Raw genomic sequence first — 20,276 nt, forward strand, 5'->3', positions numbered from 1 at the left:
TTGTGTAGAGAGAGACAGCCAGGTTCATAATGGATATGAGGAAGTTTTTTCAAAAACAGGAGCCACATTCAGGTAAAAGTGTAAAATCAAATGATCCATCAATAAAGGATAATGTTGGATCAGTGTTTCAATATTTTATATCTTTTATTAGATGTTCATGTGGTTTGGTTATTTGCCTTTTGGTTGAAAGTACACTGAGAGAGGACTTTTTGTTAGTGATCTTAATATTTTTTTTTTTCATATTAATGTAATTTTTCATCTAATTGAATACAATCTATTTGTGTATGATTGTCAGTCCAAAGAGGGAGAGAGGAAAGAGGGGAACATGAGGAGAAAATACAAGGTCAGGAAGAACCAGGTAAGAAAACAGACAGGGAACAGTGACAGGCAAAACAGAAACTGTTAAACTGACAAAGAGAAAAAACCTGATTTTACTCACACAGTCTGGAAGTTGTGTCCTCCCTATATTAAAGCTGCTATACAGAATCTGCAAAACAAACTGGGTTGAAACATTTTTGACCCTCTTCAACAACATTCCAACATAACATTATCATTGATTGGGGAGATTAAAATTAATGATATATTTTTATGTGGTTCAGCCACAACTCTACTAAAACCTCAGCCAGTAATACGTAGGCCAACTTTTGGACTGTCTGTATGACTGCCGCATACAGACTTATGCGGCAGAGAAACACTTATCACTTATCAGTGTTTCTCAAACTTTTTACAGTGTGTACCACCTGAGAAAAATGTCAAGCTCTCCCAAGTACCACTATGAAAGCATGAAACTCATAAATCTTACAACACAAAATTAGTATTATTAAATTAGTTAAATTAGTATCTGCAGTAAAGATTTTTTCATACATTGTATACATTCTACCACAGGCAAAGTTGCCTCCATTTTTATAGTTTTTTATTAATATTTTGTAATAATTTATTCTGTTTTGGGAGTGTTTTTTATGTATCTCTATTATATTATACACACACATTAAAAGTGAATCTCTGTCCAAAACATGCACTCAGTTTACTTCTTACTCACTATGAGCATCATTTAAATAACCTTTATCAGATTTGATGGTTTTGTTACAGACTTCTCAAAATAGTGTTTTGCTTTTCTTTCACAAATGTGGGGGTTTTGTTAAAATGTACAAAACGGTGATGTCATGTTTTGTGACGAGGACCCAGGCACAGAGAGACTTGATGAATTTAAGAATCTTATGATTTAATAAAGAAATTTGCAGACTTGCACAGAGATGTTAAAATTATGATGACTGATAGCGGAGATGAAGACAACAGACGATGAGGACAGGGAGGAACAGGTTTAAATGCACCAAGGAGACAGTCAGAGGGAACTCGGGACAACTGGAGACATTTAAGGATGCAGGGACTGACAGAGACGGGGAAGAAGTCTCATCGTGACAAGTAAAGTTTATTTTGCCTGGCTGGGCAGCTCTCTGGGTGCTCAGCACCCCCAAAGCTCTGATCCTAGAATCGCCGCTGTCTTAGAGATTCAGTGTTATCAGCGTGGAGCTGATTCAGACACGTCTCTGAGTTTAGATTTTAGAGGAAGCTTTCATCAGCCTATTATAAACTGTAGGATCACAGTGGAGACCAAAGTCTGCACACTGAAACACACCATCAAATGATTCATGAACTGTGGTGCTGCACAAAAACCTTTGGAGAACAGAGTCTTCATATATACAGGTTCACTGTGGTGTGTTGTGTGCTGTGAAATTATTATAATTAATTATAATAAGTATGCATTGGGAATTAATGCCCTTTACAAATAAAAAAAAATGTTTTTCTATTAAAAATGTCTTTTGAACATTCAACAAAGCAAAATCAATTTTTACATTTACAACTAAAAGTAAATTAAATCTGTGGCATGAAGTTTAGTTTCTCAGAGAAAAAACATGTCTGTTGTTGTTTATATCAATAAATTAGGGTTAGATGTGCAATAGCCCGCATGATGCCTGCATAGGGTCAGGGTCTGGGTCTGCATGTGCAGCTGTGTGTAATTCAATGTGTCTGAATGCGTCACGGTTTAAGGTTCAAGAGACTTTATTTTCTGAGAGTCCTTAAAAGCTGCTGGTGTCCTTCTATCCATGTTCTATGGACAGCATCCAGGTTTTCCAGCTGAGACTGCCCGTGACTGATCTTTACCCTCTCTGGATGAACTGCACAGCTCTCGCAGGAAAGCAGGAAGCGTCATAACAGACTCGTCACACCGCGCTCAGTTCCCACTGCTGCCCACAGGAAACAGATACAGGAGCGTCAGAAGAAAGACTAACAGAGCTGTTTGCACCCCTGAGCTGTTCGGCCTTTAAACCACATGAACCACCTCCATTCAGCCTGACAACAACAGCACTGTTACAGGAAGTCACCTCCGAGCTCAATAATAATAATAATAAAAATAATAATAATAATAATGGATTGGATTTCATATAGCGCTTTTCAAGGCACCCAAAGCGCTTTACAATGCCACTATTCATTCACTCTCACATTCACACACTGGTGGAGGCAAGCTACTGTTGTAGCCACAGCTGCCCTGGGGCAGACTGACAGAGGCGAGGCTGCCATATCGCGCCATCGGCCCCTCTGGCCAACACCAGTAGGTGGTAGGGTAAAGTGTCTTGCCCAAGGACACAACGACCAGGACAGAGAGCCCGGGGATCGAACCGGCGACCTTCCGGTTGCAGATACGCTTCCCAACCCCCTTGAGCCACGGTCAACCATCAGTCAGACTGACTGATTCATCTTGAAAGCATCTGAATCCTGTTTGCTAAACTGGTTCAGTATTGATCAGACTGGTTAATCTGGTTAGATTCTGCATAAACTGGTTTAACTGGTTCTACTTTTTAAACGGATTATTGATCCTGTGATTACGCGGAATGTAGTATAATATTGTGGGAGGAGCTTCATGCATGATCAGCTAACGTCTTTGTTCTGCGGCCTCAGAGGCAGAGTGCTGCTCCTTCTCCTGGATCAGTTTCTCCTTCGCAGCGTCCCGATCGCTAACCTCTCATGCAGGTCCATTTCACAGACAGGGCTGGGACACCAACAGACTCTTTAGTTATTTCCCATAAGTAGGAAAATAAAAAGTGTTTCTCATGACATATCAGTCTGAACTGTTCTGCTCAGACAGATACCTGCAAACTGCATTGCATCATGGGAAGTTTGCCTGATGTAAATGTAACCGTGTTTATGTGGTATTATTCCACTTGCCACAAATGTCAGTGTAATGGGGGAAACAGCGCCCCCCTCTCGGTGTGGCTGGCTGCAGTAATCGCTGCCAGTCTGCCGTAGCCATACGAGAGGTGAGTTGTATTGTTCCGCACACGATATAGCTAAGTAGTACAGACACATAAAACATGTTTGATTAGCTGATGGGCACCGAGTGTAATAAGTGCTCAGTGGACACATGTCCAACACCAGTTTTAATGTTAATGGGATGTTCCGCCATAGTGTGCTGTGCGGAGTGGTGTGTGGCGAGCCTGTGCACTGATAAAACACCGTTGTTTCCATTCAGGAAACAAAGTGGCAATGATCGATCAGAGACTCCTTGTCTTCTTAAAAACACAACACAACGCAGAGTCGAGGAGTCTGTCTGGGCCGAACTGTTGCAGCGGGATGAAGCAGAAACCGGTTACACTGGTGCCGTGACCCAAGCTCCTGCTATCCTGCGACCGCAACGGGGCCGTCTACTTCCTGGAAGGTGGAAAAGTCGCGGGAGACTGGCTTTTCTTTCACACCTAAGCCTGTCCTGGCTGAGTTAAATGAAAACCCTATTGATGGGAACTGTCAGGCTGCAGCTGATGAATAGTGGGGAAGTGGGCAGTGCTGTAGTTGTAGAGCCCACCGGGTCAAGGTCTGGACCGAGGTCAGTTATGGTTGGGAGAACTGTAGCACATCTAAACAGTGATGGGTGGCTCCCTGTGAAAGTGCTGAACCCCTTTGACAAGCCGATAACACTGAAACGGAACATGAAGTTGGCTGACGTGTCCCCCTGTGCAGCAGTGGAGAACTTCAGCCCCACTGGCTCCTACTTGCAACAGAACATGCAGCAATCTACTGGCTCAGCTTGGTGCCATGATGAGCAGAGTCTAGTCACCGATGTTTCCACTCTGCCAAATGATTCACCCTCACAGGAGGGCGGTGACAAGTGGTTGTAGCCCCTTACATGCAGTGCTGCAAAATCTGGGGCTGTCTGATATCGACATTGATTCATGTGCAGTTTCGCCGGCTGGCAAAGAGAAACTGGTTGGCCTTATAGCCCAGTTTGAGTCTATCTTCTCGAGAGACAAGCTGGATTGCGGCAAGGCTAACGGCTGCCTACATCGAATTCGAGTTGTGGACGACAAGCCATTCCGGTTGCCATGCCGACGGGTGCCGCCGACTCATTATGAAAAACTAAGACAGGCTCTGAATGACATGGAGGAACGGGAAATAATTCGGAAGTCTTGCATTGAGTTTGCATCACCACTGGTCTTAGTTTGGAAGAAGTCCGGTGAGTTGAGAATCTAATGACTTTCGCTGGCTTAATGCTAGAACTGTCAAAGATACTCACCCACTCCCGCATCCGGCTGATGCACTGGCTGCTTTGGGAGGGAATGGATTGTTCTCCACAATGGACTTGACTTCGGGTTATTATAATGTAGAGGTGCATGAGGAGGACCCTAAGTACACGGCATTTACATCTCCATTTGGTTTGTACGAATATAATCATATGCCACAAGGACTGTGCAACAGCCCGGCAACCTTCATGAGGATGATGCTAGGCATTTTTGGGGATCAGAACTTCCTCAGTGTGCTGTGCTATCTTGACGATGTTCTGGTTTTTGCCCCCACTGAAGAATTGGCACTGGAGCGCTTGCATATGGTGTTCCAGAGCCTCCAGGTTCACAACCTCAAGTTGGCTCCAAAGAAGTGCCATTTTCTGAGACAGTCTGTGAAATTCTTAGGGCACATTGTAAATGCTGATGGGATACAGTCAGACCCTGACAAAATAGCATCCATTACATCCCTTACAGAGGCAGACCTTATGGAAGAGGGTTCGAGTGTTCCGTCCCAACAGAAGGTCCGCTCATTTTTGGGGATGGTAATGTTCTACCAACAATTTATTGAGAACTGCTCATCCATCGCAAAACCTCTGTTTCGGCTGACATCTGGGGATAAAGGCCCTCGTGGTTCATGGCGAAAGCACCGGCTGGTGTGTACAAAGCTGTGTGAGGAGGACTGGACAGATGAATGCAGGGCAGCTTTCAATGAGCTGAAGCAGGCCTTGTTGGATCGAGTGCTCCTGGCCCATCCTAATTTTGAGGAGCCCTTTTTGCTCTCTGTTGATGCCTCCAGCAGTGGCCTTGGTGCCGTGTTGTCGCAAGTACCTGCTGGGGCTTCTACATCAAGACCGATCGCCTTTGCCAGTAAGACACTCAATCATGCACAGTCCAAGTATCCAGCACATAGGCTGGAGTTCTTTGCATTAAAGTGGGTGGTGTGCGACAAGTTCCATCACTGGTTGAGGGGTCATCAGTTTACTGTATAGACGGATAATAACCCTCTCACTTACATACTTTCTAAGCCAAGACTGGATGCATGTGAGCAGAGGTGGATCGCAAAGCTAGCGCCTTTCCAGTTTGACATAAAGTACATTCCTGGTCCTAAAAATGTGGTTGCTGACGCGCTGAGCAGGGAGCCCTTCCTGCACCCCAGGGCCCCCCACCGGTTCCATATAATGAACTTCTGGCAGAAGCAGAGGCGGTCGCCACTGGTGGGGTTCAGGAGGCCTTCAGATGGACTGTTCACTCAGCTGATAAGGCCTCAAGCAATGACCAGCCTGTTGTTTCTCAGTGCACGGCTGTTGCACAGACTGGAATGCTGACGTCTTCTGAGATGGGAGCTGTCTTCCAGGCTCATAGTGACCATGAGTCCAGGGTGTGGCCACATGCTCTCCTTCTGCCTCAATGCTCTCAGACTGTGCTTACGCCAAACCAGTCTGGCTCTGAACCCTTTTCGCATGATGACCTAGTGGGACACCAGCGGCGTGATGATGTGCTGTGCAGAGTGATCTCCTATGTGGAAAGGGGACAGAGGCCCTCGAGGAGGGAGAGGGCAAATGAACCGGTTGATACGAAGAGGCTTCTAAAGGCTTGGGACAAGTTGACTGTAAGAGATGGTGTGCTGTATCGAGTCTCCAGGAATCCCGTCACAAAGACTAAGACTTATCTGTATGTTGTTCTGCCGATCTTGCAACCCGCTGTACTGAAAGGTGTCCACGATGAAGCCGGTCACCAGGGACAACAGAGAACGCTTTATCTGGCCAGACAAAGATTTTACTGGCCTGGTATGGCCAGACATGTGTCAGAGTATGTACGATGCTGCAGAAGGTGTGTTGTTAGCAAGTCACCTGAGCCAGAGGCGAGAGCACCTTTGGAGAACATCAGAACATCAGAGCCCCTTGAACTGGTCTGCGGAGGATTCGATGAACAAATCAGTAGACGTGCTTGTGGTCACAGACCACTTTACTAAGATGGCTCAGGCCTTTCTATGCCCCAATCAGTCTGCTAAGGCACTAGCACACCAACTCTGGCATAACTACTTCTGCATCTATGGCTTCCCGAAATGTCTGCACTCGGATCAGGGAGCTAATTTTGAGAGTGTGCTCATTGCCGAACTATTGAATGTGGCAGGTGTCCAGAAGTCCCACACAACCTCATACCATCCGATGGGAAACGGCTCCTGCGAGAGGATGAACCGTACCTTGGGCAACATGATTCGTGCATTACCCCCGAGAGCCAAGCAAAGGTGAAAGCTCTCACATTTGCCTACAACTGTACGGTCCATGAGACAACTGGTTATGCACCATTTCTGCTGATGTTTGGCAGAGTGCCAAGACTGCCGATTGATGTGATCTTTGGCTCTGTTATTGAGCACCAAGACATCATGGACTATGATCGATATGTCCAGACATTGAGGAGGGACCTCAAAGAGGCCATGGATTTGGCGCAGGAGGTGGCACGCAAAAATTTGAAGCGTCACACGGACCTCTACAACCAGAAGGTGCAAGGAGCCCTAGTAGTGATTGGTGATCATGTTCTTTTGGCCAACAAAAAGGGACGTGGCAAAAGAAAACTTGCTGATCACTGAGAGAGTGTTGTCTATACAGTTTTTGACAAAAATGATGAGAGTCACACCTTTAAGCTGATGGATGATTCCACAGGGCAAGTGAAGGTTGTGCACCGCAACCTGATAATGCCAGTGAACTTCCTCCCTCTCAGTGGTGCTTCAGTTCAGGATGATGGAGATGAGCTTTCTGAGTCTGGCTCGCTGATGGTTGGATGCGACAGAGAAGCTGTCTGCAACTCATCGGTGGGCACGGCTGAATACAGAACGAGAGCTTGGGTGTCTGACTTACCGTCTGCGGTGTCCAGCGACTCGCTGATGACAGAGGTTACTCAACCAGAAGGCAGCATTGTAGATCAAGAGCTTGCCTGTACCAGTGTTCCCCCTGTTGACACTGAGGGGACACTGAACATTCTGACCTGCTTATGTCTGTGGTCCCAGTAAATGCCTCCTCTGTTTTGGAGTTGGCAGCCACTACTGACGGTGACCAAGACAATGCAGCTGCTATTGAGGGTCATGTCTCAACCACAGTTGTTCTACCCAACGCAGATCCGACTGAGGTTGGCAGGGTGGTGGGGGCCCGTGCTAGATCGAGAGTGGGACGGTTACTTAAGCCTGTCTCCAGGTTGATTGAAATGATGTACCAGAGACCTGTTAAAGTTTGAATATTGTTGGATAACTGCAAGTTGATTCTATTGTTGTTGAAGTGGGACTTTGATCTTTAGAATTGAGACAGATTATTTGTTGTTGATTTTTCTGTGTCAGAGTGGCGTACAGTTATGATGTGATGAAATATGTAACTGGCATATTTTGTTCTTTTTTGGAAGGGGTCTGGCCAACTTCTTCTTCTACTGATTCTTTTGGGAATAGTCCTCTGACTGAATTTTCTTTGTGACTGTACGACCTGGTGTTGCTGAATAGATTTATCACATGTTGATAGCTGTGTATTAGCTATTGGATTTTTTTTCTTATCTTGTTCCTTTTTTTGAGGATTATTGGGTTTTTGTCCTCTGTTTGTGTTATGGTGATTATGGTGTACCTGTTTTTTTTAAGGGTGTTATTTTGTTTGTGGTGTTTGTTTATTTGAGTGTGCAAGTGGAATTCAGCAGGGGGGAATGTAACAGTGTTTATGTGATATTATTCCACTTGCCACAAATGTCAGTGTAATGGGGGAAACAGCGCCCCCCCTCTCGGTGTGGCTGGCTGCAGTAATCGCTGCCAGTCTGCCGTAGCCATACAAGAGGTGAGTTGTATTGTTCCGCACACGATATATAGCTAAGTAGTACAGACACATAAAACATGTTTGATTAGCTGATGGGCACCGAGTGTAATAAGTGCTCAGTGGACACATGTCCAACACCAGTTTTATGTACTTTTCATTTGTTTATTATTGTGTAAAACTGTATGCTAAAGCGGAATGTTAATGGGATGTTCTGCCGTAGTGTGCTGTGTGGAGTGGTGTGTGGCGAGCCTGTGCACTGATAAAACACCGTTGTTTCCATTGAGGTACATCATTTGTTGTTGCTGTTATTTTATTGTACATTAGAAATTGTAATATTGCTGCAGTAATCGCTGCCAGTCTGCCGTAGCCATACGAGAGTGTGCTGTGCGGAGTGGTGTGTGGCGAGCCTGTGCACTGATAAAACACCGTTGTTTCCATTCAGGAAATAAAGTGGCATCGATCAGAGACTCCTTGTCTTCTTAAAAACACAACACAACGCAGAGTCGAGGAGTCTATCTGGGCCGAACTGTTGCAGCGGGATGAAGCAGAAACCGGTTACATAAACACTGAGCTCCGCTGTATTGTTTACTCAGTGTTGTGCAGTTACAGCTCAGGGCAGAATTCAGATCATAACTCTGATTATTTTTTCTGTCCCCAGCTTAAAGCAGACGTTTGTCGTTGTTTCTGGACACAAACCTCAAGCAGGAGCGCCGACACATCACACTGTGGTTTACAGGAGCAAACTGTTTGTTTTCAAAACAAAAGTTTGGAACCGTTTGATTTCAAAATAAAAGTTTATGTTTGTTCCTGTCCAGCAGTCATTTTCATTATTTTGTGTCTTCATAAAGTGTTTCACTGTAACGGAGCTTCTGTTGTCGGGTTTGGCTGTTTTGGTTGCCGCGCTGTGATGACGCCCCGGGTCAAAGCTGGTGCACGGAGCTGCAGCCTCGTCTGTCACTCACCTCCTGAAATAGAAACCTGCAGCCCGACACCGCCCCGCTCTCTCTGTTTATCTCTCGCTCTCCCTGCAGCCTGTCAGCAACACTCTCTCTCCCACAGGCGCTGTGGCTCGCCCCACACTGAGCTGCTGTTCACATCAAACTCACCAGCTGCTCCAAAACTTTCTCTCAGCCACATTTCTGAGTCTGAAAACTTTGAAAATCTCTTTTAATTGGGTTTAAACTCCTGGACCAGGACCACACCCTTCAGCTTTAACCCGAACCCGGACCAGGACCAGAACCAGGACTAGGCGTTCCTGAAGAAGTCCGAACCAAGTTTGATCTTGAATGTTTGACAGCAGGACATGATCCTGATCCTGATCCTGATCCCGGTCCTGATCCTGGTCCTGTCTGGAGTTTAACACTAAGCTAATTTCAGGTAAGGACATGCTAACTCTCACCTTTACTGGGTTATTATTCATGACTGAACCTGATTTATTCTTCTACATATTTCGCACTTGTTCCAACTGTAAGTGTAAAACAGTTTTTAGCTGTATGTAAAATTTAAATCATTGATGTTTCAGCTTCATCATTCAGGTAAACGAGCGTATCATCAGTGCAGAGCTTCACTCTGCTCCTCTCTGCATGTTGAAACTATGGACTGACATTTAAATCAGATAAATGGTGATCAGCGTACAGCATCACTCTGTGACCGAGGTTAGATTTTAAAGCCATGTTTCCATTTTACCTGCAGTTATTACTCAGGTCTGCCAGTTTCAGAAAGGTTCTTGATCCCTCCTTTACGTTAATCGAATCACCGCAGTGTGACAGCGAGCTGATAAAGGGAAGCTCTGCGTACCTGTCCCAGCCTTCCTCAGACGGCAGGTATCATGTGTTTGGCCGGCCTCTATACTTCTGGCTGATTGTCTGAATTCAATTCAATTCAATTTTATTTATATAGCGCCAAATCACAACAAAAGTCGCCTCAAGTCGCTTCATAGGTACAGAGAAAAACCCAACAATCATATGACCCCTATGAGCAAGCACTTTGGCGACAGTGGGAAGGAAAAACTCCCTTTTAACAGGAAGAAACCTCCGGCAGAACCAGGCTCAGGGAGGGGCGGGGCCATCTGCTGCGACCGGTTGGGGTGAAAGAAGGAAGACAGGATAAAGACATGCTGTGGAAGAGAGACAGAGATTAATAACAGATATGATTCGATGCAGAGAGGTCTATTAACACATAGTGAGTGTCATGTTTGCGTACCGGCAGGCAAGGAGAGGAGGACCCAAGATGCAGGTTTCGGTGAGACGAGGTAGAACTCAAAGTACCGCTTTATTAGCAAGTTGCCGGTAAACAGTGAACCAAACTAAACTGGGAGAAGTACACACTAATAGGCAGATACACACGGACGGAAAACAGAGTGCAGACTGAAGGTGAGTAGACATCAACGATACGACAGAGGACAAAGGTAACACAGGGCAAATATACACACGGCAGTAATCAAGGGATGAGGCACAGGAGGGGAACACACCTGGGAGGAATCACAGCTGACGAGACAGGGGAATAGCAAACAGAATACACTGACACCAGACACGAACCTCCAAAGTAAAACAGGAAACCAGAAACAACTTACAAGGAGGCAGAAGATGCTGCACTTAATCTAGAACAATAAACAACACTATAGAAACATGCCAAAATATAAAGAACTGAAGAAGCTGGGTCAAGGTGACCCAGAACCGTGACAGTGAGTGAGAAAGGTGACTGGAAAGGAAAAACTCAATGCATCATGGGAATCCCCGGCAGCCTACGTCTATTGCAGCATAACTAAGGGAGGATTCAGGGTCACCTGGTCCAGCCCTAACTATATGCTTTAGCAAAAAGGAAAGTTTGAAGCCTAATCTTGAAAGTAGAGATAGTGTCTGTCTCCTGAATCCAAACTGGAAGCTGGTTCCACAGAAGAGGGGCCTGAAAACTGAAGGCTCTGCCTCCCATTCTACTTTTAAATACTCTAGGAACAACAAGTAGGCCTGCAGTGTGAGAGCGAAGTGCTCTAATAGGGTGATATGGTACTACAAGGTCATTAAGATAAGATGGGGCCTGATTATTTAAGACCTTGTATGTGAGGAGCAGGATTTTGAATTCTGGATTTAACAGGAAGTCAATGAAGGGAAGCCAAAACAGGAGAAATCTGCTCTCTCTTTCTAGTCCCTGTCAGGACTCTTGCTGCAGCATTTTGGATTAACTGAAGGCTTTTCAGTGAGTTTTTAGGACATCCTAATAATAATGAATTACAGTAGTCCAGCCTGGAAGTAATAAATGCATGAACTAGTTTTTCAGCATCACTCTGAGACAGGATATTTCTAACTTTAGAGATGTTGCACAAATGGAAGAAAGCAGTCTTACATATTTGTTTAATATGTGCGTTGAAGGACATGTCCTGGTCAAAAATGACTCCAAGGTTCCTCACAGCATTACTGGAGGCCAAGGTAATGCCATCCAGAGTAAGAATCTGCTTAGATACCATATTTCTAAGATTTTCAGGGCCGAGTACAATAACCTCAGTTTGATCTGAATTAAGAAGCAGAAAGTTAGCGGCCATCCAGGTCTTTATGTCTTTAAGACATTCCTGCAGTTTAACTAATTGCTGTGTGTTACCTGGCTTCATGGATAGATAGAGCTGCGTGTCATCAGCATAGCAGTGAAAATTTATGCTATGTCTTCTAATGATGCTGCCTAAGGGAAGCATGTATAATGTAAACAGAATTGGTCCTAGCACTGAACCCTGTGGAACACCATAATTGACCTTAGTGTGTGAAGAGGACTCTCCATTTACATGTATGTGGTGAGAATAAGGCATGGCGGGACCACAGATCAACATTCAGAGCCATTTTATTTACACTTCTCACCACAAAAACCACCCCCACACACCTGAGTCCCTGTGTTTTAACTCGGCGGGCGTGATTACGGATGCCGTGCAGGTACGTCCGCCCTCCCTGCACAGAACCGCAGACCACGCCCCACCACACACCCCCATCGCCCGATTGAGGCCGGGGAGTCATCTGGCCAAACCTACTCCCCCACCCCACCGGTTCCCAACCTGGGAACAGGGCAAAGTCACTTGCGGAGGCCGCCCACGCCTCCAGTGGCGGTGGCGGCGAGGCTGGTCCGGGGGTCGGCCACGCCTCCAGCGGCAGCGGCGAAACTGGTCCGAAGGCCGGCTACCTGGCAAGCCGGCACGACCCCGCCGGCCCGGTAGTGAGCCCCTCCCCCCGGGCGACTGGGCCGGCACCTGACGCTCCGGGGTAGCTCGATCCTCGACCTCAGGCCCAGGTCGAGCAGACTCCCCTGGCACAGGGACCGCCGTCTCCCCTGGCACAGGGACCGCCGTCTCCCCTCCCGGTTTCTCCACCTCTCCCGGCTGGAGCGGCTCCTCCACTGCTGGCGGGAGCGGCTTTTCCGTCACTGCGGCCGCCGCTGCTCCCGGCTCCAGCAGCCCCTCCCGCTGCTCCTCCGTCACCGCTGCCAACACCACAACTCCCGGCTCCAGCAGCCCCTCGCGCGGCTCCTCTTCCTCCAGCCGCCACAGACCCTCGCTCCCCTCGTCCGGCGCCTCCGGTTTGAGCGGATCCTCTACCACTCCCGGCAGGAACAGCCCTTCACCCAGCTGCTCCCCTCCTCCGGCAGGTGTGGACCCCCACGCCCCTCGTCCACCACTTCCGGCTCCCGAGATGCCCCACGCGGCTCCTCCACCGCTTCCCCACTATCAGGCGACCCTGGCGGGGTGGCAGCGGCGGTGTCGCCCAGGCCTCGAGCAGCGTTGCCAGCTCCACCATTCTCTCCAAGTGGCGCTCGCTCCCGGCCCACAGCTCTTCCCGCTGATGGCTCACCTCCGCTGCCTGCTCCCGCTGTGCGGCTGCCATCTTGGCCCCCATCTGGGCCATATCCTCTCTCCTCCGGCTCAGTTGTAGGCCCGCCGTGCCGCCTCCTGGGTTTTGGCACCAGTGTGGTGGGAATAAGGCACGGCGGAACCACAGATCAACATTCACAGCCATTTTATTTACACTTCTCACCACAAACGCAGCACTGAGGTCTAGCAGGACAAGCACAGAGATGAGTCCACTGTCAGAGGCCATAAGAAGATCATTTGTAACCTTCACTAAAGCTGTTTCTGTGCTGTGATGAGCTCTGAAACCTGACTGAAACTCTTCAAATAAGCCATTCCTCTGCAGATGATCTGTTAGCTGTTTGACAACTACTCTTTCAAGGATGTTTGATATGAAAGGAAGGTTGGAGATTGGCCTATAATTAGCTAAGACAGCTGGGTCTAGAGATGCTTTTTGAGTAAAGGTTTAACTACAGCCAGCTTGAAGGCCTGTGGTACATAGCCGATTATTAGAGATAGGTTGATCATATTTAAGATTGAAGCATTAATTAATGGCAGGACTTCTTTGAGCAGTTTTGTAGGAATGGGGTCTAAAAGACACGTTGATGGTTTGGAGGAATTAATTATTGAAGTTAACTCAGAAAGATCAATTGGAGAAAAAGAGTCTAACTTAACATCAATGGTACTAAAAGTAGCTGTAGATAATATTACATCTGTGGGATGATTATTGGTAATTCTTTCTCTAATGATAAAAATTTTATTTGTGAAGAAGTTCATGAAGTCATTACTAGTTAACGTTAAAGGGATGGTTGGCTCAGTAGAGCTCTGACTGTTTGTCAGCCTGGCTACAGTGCTGAAGAGAAACCTGGGGTTGTTCTTATTTTCTTCAATCAGTGATGAATAGTAAGATGTTCTGGCTTTTGGAGGGCTTTCTTATAAAGCAACAAACTATTTCTCCAGGCTAAATGATGATCCTCTAAATTTGTGACACGCCATTTCCTCTCCAGCTTACGAGTTATCTGCTTTAGGCTACGTGTTTGAGAATTATACCACGGAGTCAGGTACTTCTGATTTGAGGCCTTAGTTTTCACAGGAGCTACAGTATCCAGAGTCGTGCGTAGTGAGGAGGTAAAATTATTAACAAGATGATCGACCTCTGTTGGAGTAGCGTTCAGATAGCTCCTCTGCTCTGTGTTGGTACAGGGCATTGAAGATGATAACAGTGGGTGGATTATATTCTTAAACTTAGTTACAGCACTTTCAGAAAGACATCTACTGTGATAAAGTCTACTCTCCACTGCTGTGTAATCAATTATTGTAAATGTAAATGTTATCAGGAAATGATCAGACAGCAGAGGGTTTTCAGAAACACTGTTAAATGTTCAGTTTCTATGCCATATGTTAAAACAAGATCTAGAGTGTGATTAAAGTGGTGGGTGGGTTCTTTTACATTTTGAGAGAAGCCAATTGAGTCTAATAACAGATTAAATGCGATGTTGAGGCTGTCATTTTAGCATCTACATGGATGTTAAAATCACCCACAATAATTATTTTATCTGAGCTGAGCACTAAATCAGATAAAAAGTCTGAGAAATCAGAGAGAAACTCTGTGTAAGGCCCAGGTGGACGATAGATGATAACAAGTAAGACTGGTTTCTGAGTTTTACAGCTGGGGTGGACGAGGCTAAACATCAGGCTTTCAAATGAATTAAAAGTCTGTCTTGGTCTTTGGTTGATTAATAGGCTGGTGTGAAAAATTGCTGCCACACCGCCCCCTCGGCCTGTGCTTCGAGGTTTCTGGTAGTTAGAATGACTCGGGGTGTTGATTCATTTAAACTAACATAATCATCCTGCTGCAACCAGGTTTCTGTAAGGCAGAGTAAATCGATTTGTTGATCAATTATTAAGTCATGTACCAACAGAGACTTGGAGGAGAGAGACCTAATATTTAATAATCCACATTTCACTGTTTTACTCTTTGGTTCAGATGTGGATACTGTATTGTTCTTTCTTTGTGATTTTTATGTTTAAGTTGTTTGTTGCTGGTTTTAGTTTGTTTTTTGTCTGTTTGGGAGCTGACACAGTCTCAATGGAGATGGGTTTTTGGGGGGGAAGCAGGAGGAGAGAAGCTGCAGAGAGGCGTGTAAGACTGCAACTCTGCTTCCTGGTCCCAACTCTGGATAGTCATATTTTGGGGGGTTTAATAAATTGGTCCATATTTCTAGAAATGAGAGCTGCTCCATCCAAAGTGGGATGGATGCCGTCTCTCCTAACAAGACCAGGTTTCCTCCAGAAGGTTTGCCAATTATCTATGAAGCCCACATCGTTTCTGGGACACCACTCAGACAGCCAGCAATTTAAGGAGAAATCACCTCTGAACCCCAGCTCTGGGGGAACTCACACAGGCCAGGACAGCTTTAGTTTATTAATGACCCGAGTAACCGGGACCGCTTCATGGATTTAAGATTGAGGCTTTTCCTTGGATGGTGATCATGGATCACTAGAACTGAGTGGGATTAAATCATGGAGCACTGTGAACTCAGTAGGAACTCATCATGTCATTCAAACTGCTTCATTAATGTCTCCATGTTTGTCTGTGCATCCTCCAGAGACACAATCATGAGTGGCCACGAGGACACAACAAGAGGAGGAGGTGGGCGGGGCATCTTCCTCAGCGCTCACCGCTGCCCTGAAGCCGATGTGCTGCCTCATCAAACTGCTGAGGCACAAATCCTTCCACTTTGTTGTCTAGTTCCTGCAGAGAAGAGCTCTGAGTTCACCTGCACAGGTGAGGCAGATTACCTGGACTTCTGCTCCACACATTGCTCCGAGGCAGACGAGGAGGTGGAAGACGAGGGGAGTGTCAGCGACTGGTCGGAGGAAGATCTCTCACTCCACTTCTCTCCCTCTGTCCTCATCCAATCAGATGATGAAACGTCTGATCCAGAGAGTGGCTTTGAGTGTGTTGACATCACCATAGAGACACAGGTGCACGGTCATCATCATCAGCTGGATAGATGAAGGTACGTGTGGGGCCCAGTTTCAGCTTTACCCGCAGCATTTGTTTCCTGTCGTCCAGGTAAAAGGTCAGGATGCAGAGGGGCTAAAGATGGTGCCTAAACGGCAGATTCACCTGAAGAAGAAGAAGGACGGCGAGGACAGCGCTGAACAGGTAAACACTGATAAACTACAGGCATTCTGCCACTTTAACTGTTTGCTCACCTGTTGGTCTACCTGTCCAGGTGATACTGAAGGATGTTCCTGCTGAGGGCAGAGGAATTAACAACGATGCGTCAGCTAATGAGCTGCTGCGTCCCACTACTCGTTCACGGCCTGAACTATTACTACGGCAACACAGTATGCCCACCTCCTTTCACGCCACCTCAAATACCAGCAGTGATGTTGAGAGCTACGGGGTCTACAAGGGCCTGATTGCAGGGGCTGGCCAAGGTAACAGCACGTCTACCTGTCAACAAGCTCAGGAAACAGGACCGCCCGCCCTCCACCTTGGGGAGCACTGACAAAATAAACTGTCATTGATCATATTCACTGGTTCAGGTCGTCAGCGTCAGTTTGGACAAAGTGTCTGAGACAAAAAGCAGAGAGGCATGATCACATGATCCTTTCCATGATAAAGAGAAACTGGTCCAGCCAAGTCTCACTGTAATGTAGGAACTAGTTTGTATCCACTAATCAGATCCCTGAACAGAGGGAGGCATGTATTTAATCTGACAGGAAGTAAACGCTCCCCCTCAGCTGATTTGTGTCATTAGCTAACGGCATGCTGGCTTTGGTTGGCGAACGCAGAAAGCAAAAACAGCCCCAATGCTGAAACGTTGGGAAGCTGTGTGAAATGCAACGACTTACTCATTAACACACATTTTATTCACAAAAGAACAAAAAATAAACACTCAGCTGTGTAGACTCCAGCAGAGTGGGAAATGTCTTCTCTTTATACCCAATCATGCCTGACCTGATTAGCTCTGAAATCTCTTACTGTCTCTGCTTAGTACCACTTACTCTTCCAGCCTTTGTTCCTCCATCCCAACTTTTTGGGCCTTGCTGAGCTGTGCACCACAACACCGACAAGCTGATACCACTCTGTGGTGTTATTGATGTGCCGTGGGTTGACATGGCAGAGAGGCCTGAGTGTAAAATAACACTGGCAGTCTTACACACTGCTACATAGTTCCCTGCAAACTGAAGAAAATCTCAGAAACTACAACTTAGCTCGAACCCGTTGTCTTGTTGGTCCTCCAACATCACCCTAACCTCAGAAACAAACCTCTTAGAAAATAATTTAATATTCTGATTTTAACTGGATAAAACTTCTTCAATCGCCAGGTAGCACAGCATGATATTGGATCACATCCCATCAGAGTTAACGACTTCCACACAACAACTAGCTGTGGTGTTTCCAGAATGTCAGACTGTGTCTAACGAGAGCTTTCTTTTTGCATCAGTCCTTTATTTATGCAGTTAAAAGTCTCATTGAGACTACAATCTCGTTTTCAAGTATAGACATGAAGTCATGGCCTTGAGTCAAGTGATGGTCAGGATATAATTTACAAGGATTTTTGCATGATTGAGATCCCTGATTCACAATAGACGCGACACGTGCTTTACTGAGCAAGGAGCTCAAAGTTTGTGTTCTGCCTGTACTGCATCATTGTTGGGGTCTTCATGAGTATACATGCCCCCTCCATGACGTTCTGCATTTCTATTGGTTGCATGAAGAAAACGGTTAATGTGCGCCGCAAGCCATGAAAACCAAAGCCTCATACGCTTCCTCAACGTGTCTGTCGAAAAGGTGCAAGTCTTCTACTGAGTATTATTATTATTAATACACTTCTTTGTTTTTGTTCTATTGATGATGAAAGATGAAGAATCTGAGTCTGATGAAGTTTCTGATGGTTTCAGGGCTCCTGACTGGAGGAAACTCACAGCGTCTTCAGAAGTCGTTTTCTCTGGATGAAACCAAAACAAAGATGGCATCCTGCCTCATTAAGAACGTGCTGTCGAAAAAGATGCAGGTGGAACAGTACAACCTGAAGAAGAATCTGGAGGTATCACCTGTCCTGCCTCTGGAGCATCAGACAGGAGGAGGCGGGGTCAGAGCTCCGGTTCACGTGGTGAGAGACGTGAGGAGTTTAGTTAAACACACATACGGCCACTCATTTGCCACATCAGCTGCGTCACGAGACAACAAGTCAACAAGCTGCAAAACAGTTGGCCAGGAGGATAGCCCTCCCCCCACTTACCAGCAGGCTGTGGGGGTCAAAGGTCACTTCTCCAAGGTTGCTGTGTCTTTCAGCCAATCACAAGACAAGAAGCAGAGTAAATCATCCAGACAGCCGATGACACAGCAGAGACGAGGAAGTGAGCCGATTATCAGCCGAGGTTTAGAGCACTTAGACCCACCCACTTTGAAGCCCAACCCATCAGCGAGAGCTGTGACTCCACCTTCCCACCAGGGCACCCGGCCACTGCTCGGTGCTCAGGAACAGAGCTCCATCCTGGGTGTGTCCTCTCCGTCTGCCCCTGGCTCCTCCCAGCACCTCCTGCAGATCCCCTTACCCAGCAGCCTGCACCCTCACTTGGGGAAGGCTGGCTATGTCCACACCCCTTTGAGCTACATCCAGACCCAGCAGTCCACACCTGGTCCAAGCATCCACCTGCCCTGTAGGTCCGAGGAGTTCCAGAACCAGCAAACGGGAAACTTCTCTGAACAAGTGGACCCGACCAAAACACAACGAGAGCGAGAGGGTCTGAGCGGGACAGCAACGCCTCCGAGCCAGAACCAACCAGAGCTTCAGCAGCAACACCTGCATCCACAGCCGTTTCTGTGCAGCGTTCCCAGTCTCTTACCTGCACAGGTATCTGGGGACTTCCTTGTCGATGTGTTGGGCTCTGCTGCAGCACCTGGAGCCTTCGTCAGAGTTCCCGCCCCATGTCAACTGATGTTAGACCCTAAAAGTGCGCGGTTCTTCTATGCTGACACGTGCCTGCAGCATCAGAGGAAGATGCTCCTGGATCCAGAAACTGGACAGTTCTTCCAGGTGTTCTTACCTCTAGCTGGCTCCGCCTCCAGTGCTGCCATGTTCCCAGTGGCCTGTGCTAACCCCGCCCCCACTGTGATCCAGGTGGGCGCCACTAACCCCATGTTGCTCTCAGTGATGCCGTTCCAGCGAGCAGTGGGCGTGTCCTCATTTTACGGCCTTCCTGTCACTGTGATGGCGTCAAACCAACAGCACAGCGATGACATCACACACACTTTGTCTGGTCATCACTGATCATTGATCATTGCTTTGATATTGATTTGTATTTGTTTGCACTCTGTGATATCACATGTTTGAGTTTTGTACTTTTCATCACAAACACACAATCAGCAAAAACATTTATTGATTATTGATTGAAACATTGTAAAAAGAAAAAACATCAAATTCACTCAAAGAAAACAAAACACACCAATACTGGAGACAAACTGGGACTTGTACTAGGAACCAGTCAGTCCAACTGCTTATGTTAAAAAATACAAACTTAATATTGATTGATTCATACTGATTAATACTGACCAGTATTGGCTAATATTGATCAACACATTTTTAAAACCTATGTGATTTTCTCACTGCACTCTCTCTTGTTTTTATGCAATGGCACAATTTTTTATGGGACAGCCAATGCTGATGCTCACCTGTACTGTTCTGAATCTGATTTTAACCCAGCCCTCCATCTTTGACCCTCTAAACACGAGTGAGAGCACGAGTGAAAGTGTACACTAACGATATGGAGTCATGATTAAAGTCATGTAACTAAAGATACTGCCATCGGAAACCTGTTGAAGTCACGTGACTTCCTCAGGTGGACTTTATTTGGAACATACCTGTATCTAATTAACTTTATTCTGATTTTGTGATCTGATGTATCTGAAAAGCATTGCAGTCGGCCATCGATGTTGTTGCCATGGTAAAAAAGGTGAAGTGCAGCTTAAACTGTAATAAAATCAACAGTTCCATTTCCTTTTAGTTTGTTGGCCATTATTTGTGTATGAAGCTATGACATCACAGTGAGGGACAGGTGATTAGCTGGAGTGTGTGTGTGTCTGTTTGT

General features: G+C 46.4%; 1 protein-coding gene across 1 annotated transcript; it reads left to right on the forward strand.

The window, feature by feature from the left end:
* The first annotated feature begins 18 nt into the window (after nt 1–18).
* prob1 (proline-rich basic protein 1) lies at nt 19–20,185 on the forward strand. Its single transcript, XM_039618715.1, has 5 exons — nt 19–72; nt 15,776–16,154; nt 16,246–16,338; nt 16,409–16,616; nt 18,087–20,185. The coding sequence occupies exons 2-5, from the start codon at nt 15,786–15,788 to the stop codon at nt 19,457–19,459; spliced, it is 2,043 nt and encodes a 680-aa protein (XP_039474649.1). The 5' UTR covers nt 19–72; nt 15,776–15,785; the 3' UTR covers nt 19,460–20,185.
* The last annotated feature ends 91 nt before the right edge of the window (nt 20,186–20,276 follow it).

The sequence above is a fragment of the Oreochromis aureus genome, linkage group 10, assembly GCF_013358895.1.
Source record: "Oreochromis aureus strain Israel breed Guangdong linkage group 10, ZZ_aureus, whole genome shotgun sequence".
NCBI lineage: Eukaryota > Metazoa > Chordata > Actinopteri > Cichliformes > Cichlidae > Oreochromis > Oreochromis aureus.